The 11,668-nt window shown below is 46.3% G+C and overlaps 1 protein-coding gene across 2 annotated transcripts in view; it reads left to right on the forward strand.

Moving 5' to 3' along the window:
• Positions 1-10,752, forward strand: part of LOC139273360 (zinc finger protein 774-like) — a 30,076-nt gene extending 19,324 nt beyond the window's left edge. For both annotated transcript variants that reach the window (XM_070890190.1, XM_070890189.1), the window contains one exon: positions 9,782-10,752. In XM_070890190.1, coding sequence (XP_070746291.1) covers positions 9,890-10,591 — 702 coding nt within the window. In that variant the 5' untranslated portion in view covers positions 9,782-9,889 and the 3' untranslated portion in view covers positions 10,592-10,752. The remainder of the gene's footprint in view (positions 1-9,781) is intronic.
• The last annotated feature ends 916 nt before the right edge of the window (positions 10,753-11,668 follow it).

The following is an 11,668-nucleotide window of genomic DNA, read 5'->3' on the forward strand; positions in this document are numbered from 1 at the left end:
ACTGAATCGTGTTCATTCTGTCAGTTGGAATTTGTTTCTGCTGATATTAATAACCCCTAAAACTGGGCTGGAGTTTAATATTTTGATATTTCAAATAATACAATGTGTCGATATGTTTTATCTCCAGTACAAGAGGAGACTAATTGATGTCCTATTACATTTTGGACCTTTTCCCCTTTCTAACTCTTGATTATTTCAGTTCTCATACCTTTGGTTACTCTCAGGGACAAGGCCCAGTTCCCCATACCTTCCAGAGTGCCTCTCTTTGCCTTGGTGTCCAGAGTAGGGATAGCTAACACGCCCAGGATCACGAAACACAAAATCCAGTCTGTTAATCCCTTTCAGCTACAGGACTTAGCGTGTGCCCACAACATCTCTCTCACCTTCGATGTTTAAATCGAGCATCACGTCTGCAAAGCTAGTTTCAATTTAAATTTGAATACACTCAGTAAATGTATTTTTAAAAAATATACAAGTAAACCGATCATGTCAAATAATTGGCAAAGGTTTACAGTCCAGAAGATGAACAAGTAAAAACATCACGGCCCAATAACCCAGCTATATACCCACAGGAGGAAATCTGTTATCTAAGTCCTCGAATGTCAGTCGGTGAGATGAGCGACTAAATCTCTTTCCACACTCAGCTGGTAAACGGTCTCTCCCTGATGTGTTTTCACCCGATGCGCATCTGCGCCCAGTCGCACAGTCCCTACATTTACAGTGTTGAGCCAGCTGGGCACACGAGTCCAACAGGCTAATCGTTTGGTTGAAGGCGCATCCGCACACAGAACATGTGTCCTGTTTCTCCCCACTATGATTGGTGTTTTTCCAAAGGCTGATGATAAGGTGATCCTGGTGAATCCGGAGAATCTCTCAAATCTTGACGTGATATTTGGTTTGATTTTCCCAGCTGCAGATCATCTCCTTCTAATAACTTGCAAATAGAGGTTACAAATCTTGTTACTTTAAGTGTAGGATAGAAATTTCCACTGTGGTAGGCATCAGAGCCGAGTCCAATCCTGCCTTCAAATAACATCCACACACTTCCCAGTTGAGCTGATTTCCCAGTTAAGGTCATTGGATCGGTATCAAGAGCAGGGGTTCTGGCTAATTTTTGCTCATATTTAGCCCAGTGTTACTGAGGAAAATTATAGCCCATGAACTGCTACCTTCGCTAAGATCAATTAACAGCCCAGAATAAGGATAAAACTTGGGAACTTCGAAATCAATATTGCAGAGAGTTCTAAAATTTTTGGGGGGTTGGGTTGGGGGAGGGTTGGAAATAATATTTTGAAACGCATTTTACTCCACCTTTAAACAAAACCTTCGTCACACTGCACAATTATGAAGTCTTTCCAAATCCAAGTCAAATGGATCATCAAAAAGACGGAGACATTTTAGAAAGGCGCAAGTCACTGAAATAGACAGATTTACAATCACTGCACATAGAAACATAGAAAATAGGTGCTGGAGTAGGCCATTCGGCCATTTGAGCCTGCACCACCATTTAATATGATCTTTGCTCATCATTCACTTCAGCACCCCATTCCTGCTTTCTCTCCATACCCATTGATCCCTTTAGCCGCAAGGGCCATATCTAACTCCATCTTGAGTATATCCAATGAACTGGCATCAACAACTCTCTGCAGTAGAGAATTCCACAGGTTAACAACTCTCTGAGTGAAGAAGGTTCTCCTCATCTCAATCCTAATGGCTTAGACGATGTCCCCTGGTTCTGGACTTCCCCAACATCGGGAACGTTCTTCCTGCATCTAACCTGTCCAGTCCCGTCAGAATTTTATATGTTTCTGAGATTTCCTCTCATCCTTCAAAATACCAGTGAATACATGCCCAGTCGATCCAGTCTCTCCTCATATGCCATCCCGGTAATCAGTCTGGTGAATTTTCGCTGCACTCCCTCAATAGCAAGAATGTCCTTCCTCAGATTAGGAGACCAAAACTGAACACAATATTCCCGGTGAGGCCTCACTAAGGCCCTGTACAACTGCAGTAAGACATCCCTGCACTTATACACAAATCCCCGAGCTATGAAAGCCAAAATACAATTTGCCTTCTTCACCGCCTGCTGCACCTGCATGCCAACTTTCAATGACTGATGTACCATGACACCCAGGTCTCGTTGCACCTCCCCTTTTCCTAATCTGCCACCATTCAGATATTATTCTGCCTTTGTGTTTTTGCCCCCAAAGTGGATAACCTCACACTTATCCACATTATACTGCATCTGCCACGCATTTGCCCACTCACCTAACCTGTCCAAGTCACCCTGCAGCCTTTTAGTGTCCTCCTCACAGCTCACACCGCAACCCAGTAGTGTCATCTGCAAACTTGGAGATATTACACTCAATTCCCTCATCCAAATCATTAATGTACATTGTAAATAGCTGGGGTCCCAGCCCTGAGACCTGCGGCACCCCAATAGTGACTGCCTGCCATTCTGAAAAGGACCTGTTTATCCCGACTCTCAGCTTCCTGTATGCGAACCAAGTCTCTATCCACATCAGTACATTACTCCCAATACCATGTGCTTTAATTTTACACACTAATCTCTTGTGTGGGACCTTGTCAAAAGCCTTTTGAAAGTCAAAATACACCACATCAACTGGTTCTCCCTTGTCCACTCTACTGGTTACATCCTCAAATAATTCTAGAAGATTTGTCAAGCAGGATTTCCCTTTCATAAATCCATGCTGACTTGGATCGATCCCGTCACTGCTTTTCAAATATGCTGCTATTTCATCCTTAATAATTGATTTCAACATTTTCCCCACTACTGATGTCAGTTTAACTGGTCTATAATTACCCATTTTCTCTCTCCCTCCTTTCTTAAAAAGTGATGTTACATTAGTTACCCTCCAGTCCATAGGAACCAATCCAGATTCGATAGACTGTTGGAAAATGATCACCAATGCATCCACTATTTCTAGGGCTACTTCCTTAAGTACTCTGGGATGCAGACTATCAGGCCCCGGGGATTTTTCGTCCTTCAATCCCATCAATTTGCCTAACACAATTTCCTGCCGAATAAGGATTTCCTTCAGTTCCTTCTTCTCACTAGACCCTCGGTCCCCTAGTATTTCAGGAAGGTTTTTTGTGTCTTCCTTCGTGAAGACAGAACCAAAGTATTTGTTTCACTGGTCCGCCATTTCTTTATTCCCCATTATAAATTCACCTGAATCTGACTGCAAGGGACCTACATTTGTTTCCAATAATCTTGTTCTCTTCACATGTCTATAGAAGCTTTTGCAGTCAGTTTTTATGTTCCCAGCAAGCTTCCTCTCATACTCTATTTTCCCCCTCCTAATTAAACTCTTTGTCCTCGTCTGCTGTATTAAAAAAATCTCCCAGTCCTCGGGTTTGCTGCCTTTTCTGGCCAATTTATATGCCTCTTCCTTGGATTTAACACTATCCTTAACTTACCTTGTTAGCCACGGTTGAGCCACCTTCCCTTATTTTTACTCCAGACAGGGATGTACAAGTATTGAAGTTCATCCATGTGATCTTTAAATGTTTGCCATTGTCTATCCGCAATACAGAAGGGAGCGACAGTTAATGGGAGCTCGGTTCGTGAAGTCCTCCGACACTCCGAGATAAACTGCTCTGTTCCTTTAAATATAAATAGGCAGAGAAAAGGAAATCCCTGTCCCTTTAAATATCTACCTCATTCCCCCATCAAGCACCGCCGGATGGGCTCCCGTCGGGTCCTAAAGACGGAAAAAAATATTCGGCTCAGGGTAAGCACAACAACAGAAAAGTGTGCACAACAAGTAATGTTTTCTCGTCAATTCCACAGAGATAAGTTATTATCTTCACCAGTTATTTTCCAGCATTTTATTTCCTATTATTTACAATTTAATTGCAGAGTTTTTAATACTTTTACCATTTATTGATGACCCATTGTCTTGTGTGCTCTTGTTTAGAAATTGATGTCACACTGACCATTCCATTACCAAGGTGACCATGTCCGTCCATAGTATTCAGTGGGAAAGGGGATTAAATCTCACCGAGGATGATGATCAGCCACCCACCAGTCTCTGCACTTTATTGCCGAAGCTCCTCAGATTTACCTCCAGTGTGGATGATTCGTGCAACTGATGTTTAAAATGAAAGTTTCGGGATGCAAGAGGAGCTGAAGTGAGGTGTTTGGAGAGTAGAGTTGAAAGAGGAGTTGGGGTGAGGGTTTGAATGAAATGGGGTGATTGAGGAGTTTGTGTGAGGGGTTGGAGAGTAGGGGTGAAAGAATAGTTGGGGAGGGGGAGTTGGAGAGTAGGGGTGAAGGAAATTTATGAGTGAGGGCGATTTACTTCCCATTGATTGTGTCTGTTTGAACTATGATGTGGTTAATTTCTCCTTTAAAATGTTTTGTGTTGTGTGTTTCACTGAAGCTAGACGTGGGGCTGCAGTTCCTTGCGGGCACCGGGCTGTTTCTGGTGAATTAATGTGGGCAGTGTTAATTGGGAATAAAGTTACGTGGGATCATTCTGTGCTGAACGCGTTGCTCTGCTGCGAGTTTGCATTCAGTCGCAGTGATGAGGTGCTGCTGACAACAAATCCAGGGACTGCTTGCATTGTGACATTAAATCTAGGGACCACTTGCACTGTGACCCCAAATCCAGGGACCACTTACATTGAGACACGAAATCTAGGGACCTCTTGCACTGTGACACCAAATCCAGAGACCACATCGACTGTCACCAAAGCCAGGAACCACTTACATTGAGAAACCAGATTTAGAAACCACTTATATTGTGACACCAAACCAGCGAAGACTTACACTGAGGCATCAAATCCAGGGACCCCTGACATGGTGACCCCAATTCCAGGGATCAAATCCAGAAATACTTATACCGTGACACCTAATCCAGAGACCATTTAAAATGAAACACCAAATCCAGAACGAATTACATCATGACACCAAATTGAGGGATTACTGTGACAACAAATCCAGGGACCAGTAACACCGAAGCATCAAATCCAGTGACACTTATACTGTGACACCAAATCCTTGGACCACTTACACTGAGACTATAAAATTACACAGAATATACGGCACAGACATGGGCCATTCGGACTAAGCAGTCCATGCCAGTGTTTATGTTCTGCTCGAGAATTAGAGAGCCTCAGTATGGGGAATGCTCATGCTGATGAAAGCAGCTCGAGTTAGGGCGAAGGGTGGGTAATGAATGAAAATATGATGGTGGAATCACATGGAGACTGGTAGGGCCTGGTGACAGATTATTGTCAGAAGCCATTTTCAGGCAGGCTGTTGATTAGATGTAACCAGGACAACAATTGTATCTGTCTGTTCTTGTCCCAAATTTCCCAAATCTAATGTCCCTATTTTTTTCTGAGAAATGTAGAGATGTGAAAGAAGGGACGAACAGAGGTTTGCACAGGAAAAAAGATTCCTTGAATGAACACATTGTAATCTATTTTGTGACTCGTCTGTTGAGGTTAAAAACATGAAATGGAAAAGGACACGCCCAGTGACACTTATATTGCCAATAGTGCTTTCGAAGTTAAACACTATCCTAACCCTTATATCGTATTGACTACATCAACCACTAACCCCAATTCTAACAACGAACCACACACCACAAACACTAGCCCCTAAACCTACACCTAAAAATAGCCCATAACCAAGGCTAAGAAGATAAGAAACGGGAGAAGTTGGCCATTTGAGCCCACTTCACCATTCAATAAGATCATGGCTGATCTGATCTTGGCCTCAATTCCACTTCCCTGCCCTCTCCCCATAAACCTTGACTCCCTTATCTACAACTTAAATATATTCAATGACCCAGCCTCCACTGGGGAAGAGAATTTCAAAGACTCACGACCCTCAGAGAAGAAATTCCTCCTCATTTCCTTTTTAAATGGGTGACCCCTTATTCTCAGACTCTGCCACCTAGTTCTAGATTCCCCCACAATAGGAAACAGAGATCAGTGGAGGTAAAGACCCAATGAAGAAGGGATGTAAACACATATTTTGATGCAAGAAATACTGCAATGTATTTTAGTAACAATGAATTATCATGAACTAACCAATCAAAATTAGCAAAGAAAATTACAAAAATCAGAACATTTCAAAGCGATCACATGAAATATATGTGGAATTCTACTAACCGCACTCAAAAAGCGTTAAACAATACAGAAAATAAACAGATTTCCTGTCATAAGCAAGATAGTTCTTTCAAGCGTTGGTTGAAAGGAACATCAAATGAGTGCAAAGTGAGCCACTCCTGTTCAGTCTTTGACACCCACAAGCCGTATACTTAAACGAAACAAGCTTGGGATTTGATGTGGCAAAAGATGAACTGCGTGAGAAGTGAAATAATCGAGAGTAAGAAAAGGCCCAAAATGGAAGGGAAGTGAATATTAATTAGTCTCCTCTTATGGAGAAATCAAATATTTGACACACTGTGTTTGAAACAAGCTGATTTATTCAATATTTATACAGAACATTAATCTCCACCTCAGGTATCGGGGAGATGAAGAGCGGTAGAAATAAAGTCCAACTGCCAGAATGAACATGGTTCATTGCCCAATGCAATCCCAGTAAATCCTGTTCAACACGTTAACGTAGGCTTTCCATGACGATGTATTTACCTCGCATTCTCCACTTTTGGCTAAGATCTGCATAACTAACCTGACCAGCCACCATGACCTCCGGGTGGTTTCTCCCTGGTCAGGAAGGTATATGCTTACATTTTTGTAAACAGGAGGTGGGTGGGATGGCTTGACCCATCCACCTCCATGGAGGTGCGTGGGGGACCTGACCCATCCACCTCCATGGCACGAACCTGGTATTGCAGTACTTCCAGGAACGGTGCAGTGGCTCTAGGCCTTTTGGCTAAGAGCATTGGCGCAGAGTGATCCTTGACTGGTGCAGGGTGACCTCTGGCGTTTGACAAAGAATTGGAACGATTGGACACGAATAAAAAAAAATGTGCCCAACGCAGACTTTAGGGGTCCAGTGCGCACGCGTGAAACCTGGATGTGTTTGGAGCATGCGCGGTGTGTGTAATAGCGGAGCGGGCACGCTGAACATGTGCTCTGCACAAGGGCCCGTTTCCAGCTGCCCGGAGAGGAGTAATGGATCAGCGGGGAGCCGGAAAGGCTTCATAAACAACTGGTGCCCACTGGAAGCCCGGAATAATAACTGGAATATCGGTGGCTGCAGCTTCGAGGCTTTTTCCAGGTCACAGGCCCAGGGTATCGGCGGCCACCTTTGTACAGGAAGGCAAGTTCAACACTATCTTGATTCAGTGAGCACCGAAGCGCATGCGTGGCCATCTTGATGCAGGAGCAAGATGTGTTGCGTCAGTGTCTGTTTCCAACCGGTCCTCCTGGGTAAAGCAACAACTTGTTTATTTTATTCTCGCTCAACACCTCGGATTTCTCACTATCTCTCCTAAAGGCGCTGCTCAGTGCTAAGCTTATGGTTGACCTCCCAGACAATTGTAACAGAAAAGCCCCAGAGCTGGTCACTCCCAGTGTTAGAATCGTGTGGCTGTACAGAGGCGAAGAGAAAAATTGGCTTCTTGAATCTGAGTTAATAAACAATCATAGAAACATGATTCAATTTGTGTACTAAACTATTTGAAATCAAATCAAATGAATTGTTGCATGTATCATATTCCTTTCATGCCAAATAGGAAAGAAGTGATGTGTGGGCTGTGCAGGGGTGTTTGCGTCCGGTTACACAGCCTGTCCCTGGATCTCCAATCCAACTGCACTTCATTAGGTTCACAGTTTCATTGACTCATCCAACTGACTGGATGGACCTCGCCCTTTAAACCCCATCAGAAAAATATCAGCATTTGTTGTTCCGTTATGCTAAATCTTTATAACACACTGGTTAGGCCTCAGCTGGAGTATTGTGTTAAATTCTGAGCTCTAAATTTTAGGAACGGTGCCAAGTTTTAGAGAGGTTGCAGAAGGAATGGTGCCAGAATGAAGATTTCAGTTATGTGGATAGACTGGAGAAGGTTTTCACTGGAGAGCATAAAAGGAGATTTTGATAGAGATGTACAAAATCATGAACGATTTTGATCGAGTAAATATGGAAAATATGTTTGCAGTGGCATTAGGGTAGGTAACCAGAGGAGGCAGACTTCCAATGACTGGCTAAGAACCAGAGGTGAGATGTGGGATCATTTGTTACCCAGCAAGTTGTTATCATCTGGAATGCACTGTCTGAAAGGGTGGTGGAAGCAGATTCAACAGTAACTTTCAATAGGAAATTGAATAAATACTTCGAAGGGAAAAATATACCGAGCTATGGGAAAAGAGCAGAGGAGTGAGACTCATTGAACAACCTCACCAAAGAGCCGGCACAGACACGATGGGCCAAATGGCCTCCTGTGCTGTACCACTCCCCAACAATGCCAGATGATCATAACCAGAGTGCTCCACGTGGGGGAATATGCCCTATCACCATCAGCATGGGGGTAGCGTGTAGGTGCAGGAAGGGCTGGTCCCTGGAGAGCACCTCCCTGTGTGGCGTGGCTCCCGGAGACTGAGTGGAGCAAGCGAGGGCTCAGCAACACCGAGTACGGCTCTCTGGCCCCGGGCAACACCGAGTGCGGCTCTCTGGCCCCGGGCAACACCGAGTGCGGCTCTCTGGCCCCGGGCAACACCGAGTGCGGCTCTCTGGCCCCGGGCAACACCGAGTGCGGCTCTTAAACCCCAAGTCAGAGTCGCTGGGCCTCCCCTCGCCGCCACCCCCCAGGCAATACCCAGTGCAGCTCTCAGGGCCCTGGACAACACTGAGTGCGGCTCTCGGGGCCCCGGACAACACTGAGTGTGGCTCTCGGGGCCCCAGACAACACCGAGTGCGGCTCTCGGGCCCCGGGCAACACCGAGTGCGGCTCTCGGGCCCCGGGCAACACCGAGCGCAGCTCTTAAGCCCCAAGTCAGAGTCGCTGAGCCTCCCCTCGCTGCCACGCCCCAGGCAACACCCAGTGCGGCTCTCGGGGCCCCGGGCCACACCGAGTGCGGCTCTCGGGGCCCCGGGCCGCACCGAGTGCGGCTCTCGGGCCCCGGACAACTCCGAGTGCGGCTCTCGGGCCACACCGAGTGCATCTCTCTGGGCCCCGGGCAACACCGAGTGTGCTCTCGGGGCCCGGGCAACACTGAGTGCGACTCTCTGGGCCCCGGGCAACACCGAGTGTGGCTCTCGGGGCCCGGGCAACACTGAGTGCGGCTCTCTGGGCCCGGGCAACACCGAGTGTGGCTCTCGGGGCCCAGACAACACCGAGTGCGGCTCTCATGCCCCGAGTCAGAGCCGTCGGGCCCTGCACCATCAAACCCCGGGGGAAGCCCCTCCCCCACACCATGAAAACAACAACTTTCATTTATACAGCAGGACCAGCAATTCCCAGCCGCTCTGTATCAGGGTGGGCGCTGGGCGTGGAAATCGCTCCCTGGCTTCCTGTTTGGGTCTGTTTGTTGCATCAGTTTGAGGTGGAGTGGAGAGCGGGGAGAAGCTGCTGGGATTCACCCGCAGTACTTCTGGGCCCAGTGGGACCAACAATTTCCCATGTGGAACTGTCAAGGGAGGTGGGATCCTTTCCCTGAAGGACAGTAGTGACCCAGATGTGTTTTTACGACAATTCAGCAGCTTTCCTGGTCACTTTTTTCTAGTGTCAGCTCCACAAATGACCAGATTCATTGAGCTCAATTTCACAACATGCCTTTGTGGTTTTGTGGGCTCTCTCTCACACTCCCTTTTTCCTGTTTGAAATTCACTTTACAGGGTGTTAAAACGGGAGGATTTTAGACTGGAAGCTCAAACTAAACATCACCTCAAGATCTGACAGAGTCACTCGATACATCGGGACTGGAATATCATCAGCTTTTGACCATGGAAGCAGAAGGCACCGTTCACAGTGCGGAGAAACGGTACATGTGCTCTGAGTGTGGGAAGGGATTCACTCAGCCATCTGACCTGCTGAGACACCAGCGAGTTCACACTGGGGAGAGACCATTCACTTGCTCTGAATGTGGGAAGGGATTCACTATCTCATCCAACCTGTTGACACACCAGCGAGTTCACACTGGGGAGAGGCCGTTCACCTGCTGTGAGTGTGGGAAGGGATTCACTCGGTCATCCCACCTCACTGGACACCAGCGAGTTCATACCGGGGAGAGACCATTCACCTGCTTAGCGTGTGGGAAGGGATTCACTCAGTCATCCCACCTGCTGACACACCAGCAAGTTCACACTGGGGAGAGACCATTCACCTGCTCTGAGTGTGGGAAGGGATTCACTACATCATCCTACCTGCTGACACACCAGCGAGTTCACACTGGGGAGAGGCCATTCACCTGCTTTGAGTGCGGGAAGGGATTCACTCTATCATCCAAACTGCTGAGACATCAGCGAGTTCACACCGGGGAGAGGCCATTCACCTGCTCTGAGTGTGGGAAGGGATTCACTACATCATCCCACCTGCAGACGCACCAGCGAGTTCACACTGGGGAGAGACCATTTAAATGTTCTGACTGTGAGAAGAGTTTTAAAAGCAAACAGTACCTGCTGAGCCACCAGCGAGTTCACAAGTAACTGCAGGGGTGGAATTCTGCTGTTATTGCTGCTGTTAATCACATCCTGACTGAGCCATGTTCATTCTGACAGTTGGGCTTTATACCTCCTGTAACGTTGATGTTAATAACTCCTGTATCTGGACTGGAGTTTAATATTTGGGATGTAGACAAATAAATAAGTGTTGCTTTCAACACATTGCTGTGGATTTTTGTCTTTGCCACCTGAGTGTTTAGCATCACCTGGCTGGAGCTGAGAAAGGACAATCTGGGGGGAGGATCTTACGGAGGGAACAGAACTTCAGCCTGGACACAGTCCTTCAGGGCCACACTGAGAGGGGCAAACAACACTTGGTCTTTCTCGTCTCTCTTCACTCACAGCAAAGTCGCTGTGCGGATTAATCCTGACACATGGATGGATATCATCTGGACCTTACAAGGGTGATTAAAGAGATTGGGATGGGTGCTCTGTCAGCCCCTTGCCCATATCTCCAACAGCTCAATAGAGTCATGGGGCCCCAAGTTTCGGGCTCAGTTGCTTCTGATTTTTTGGAGCAACTGGTGCAGAACGGAGTATCTTAGAAATTCAAATTCTCGGCATTTAGTTTGCTCCAGTTCTAGTCAGTTAGAACAGTTTCACTTTGGAACAGAATTTTTTTTCCAATAGGGGGCGTGTCCGGCCACTTACGCCTGTTTTCAAAGTTTCGGCAGTGAAAACTTACTCCAAACTAACTTAGAATGGAGTAAGTGAAGATTTTTGTACGCTGGAAAAAACCTTGTTTGCACTTTAGAAAATCAGGAGTAGGTTACAAATCAGGCGTAGGGAATGGGGGGGGGGGGGTTTAAAGGGACGTTTACAAACATTAAACACTTCAGTTTTACAAATAAAGAGCCATCATCAATAATAAATGATAAAAACATCAATAAATCAACCAATAAGAATTTTTTTTTTTAAATCAATAAACAAAACATTTTCTACTTACCGACTGCAGCAGCGGGAGCCCTCCAAAAGCGTGCTGGGATGCCCCCCCACCCCCCGTGTGTCTCTGTCTGTCTCTATCTCTCTGTCTGTCTGTCTGTGTGTGTCTCTCACTCTCTG

Source organism: Pristiophorus japonicus, chromosome 9 (genome assembly GCF_044704955.1).
Source record: "Pristiophorus japonicus isolate sPriJap1 chromosome 9, sPriJap1.hap1, whole genome shotgun sequence".
NCBI lineage: Eukaryota > Metazoa > Chordata > Chondrichthyes > Pristiophoridae > Pristiophorus > Pristiophorus japonicus.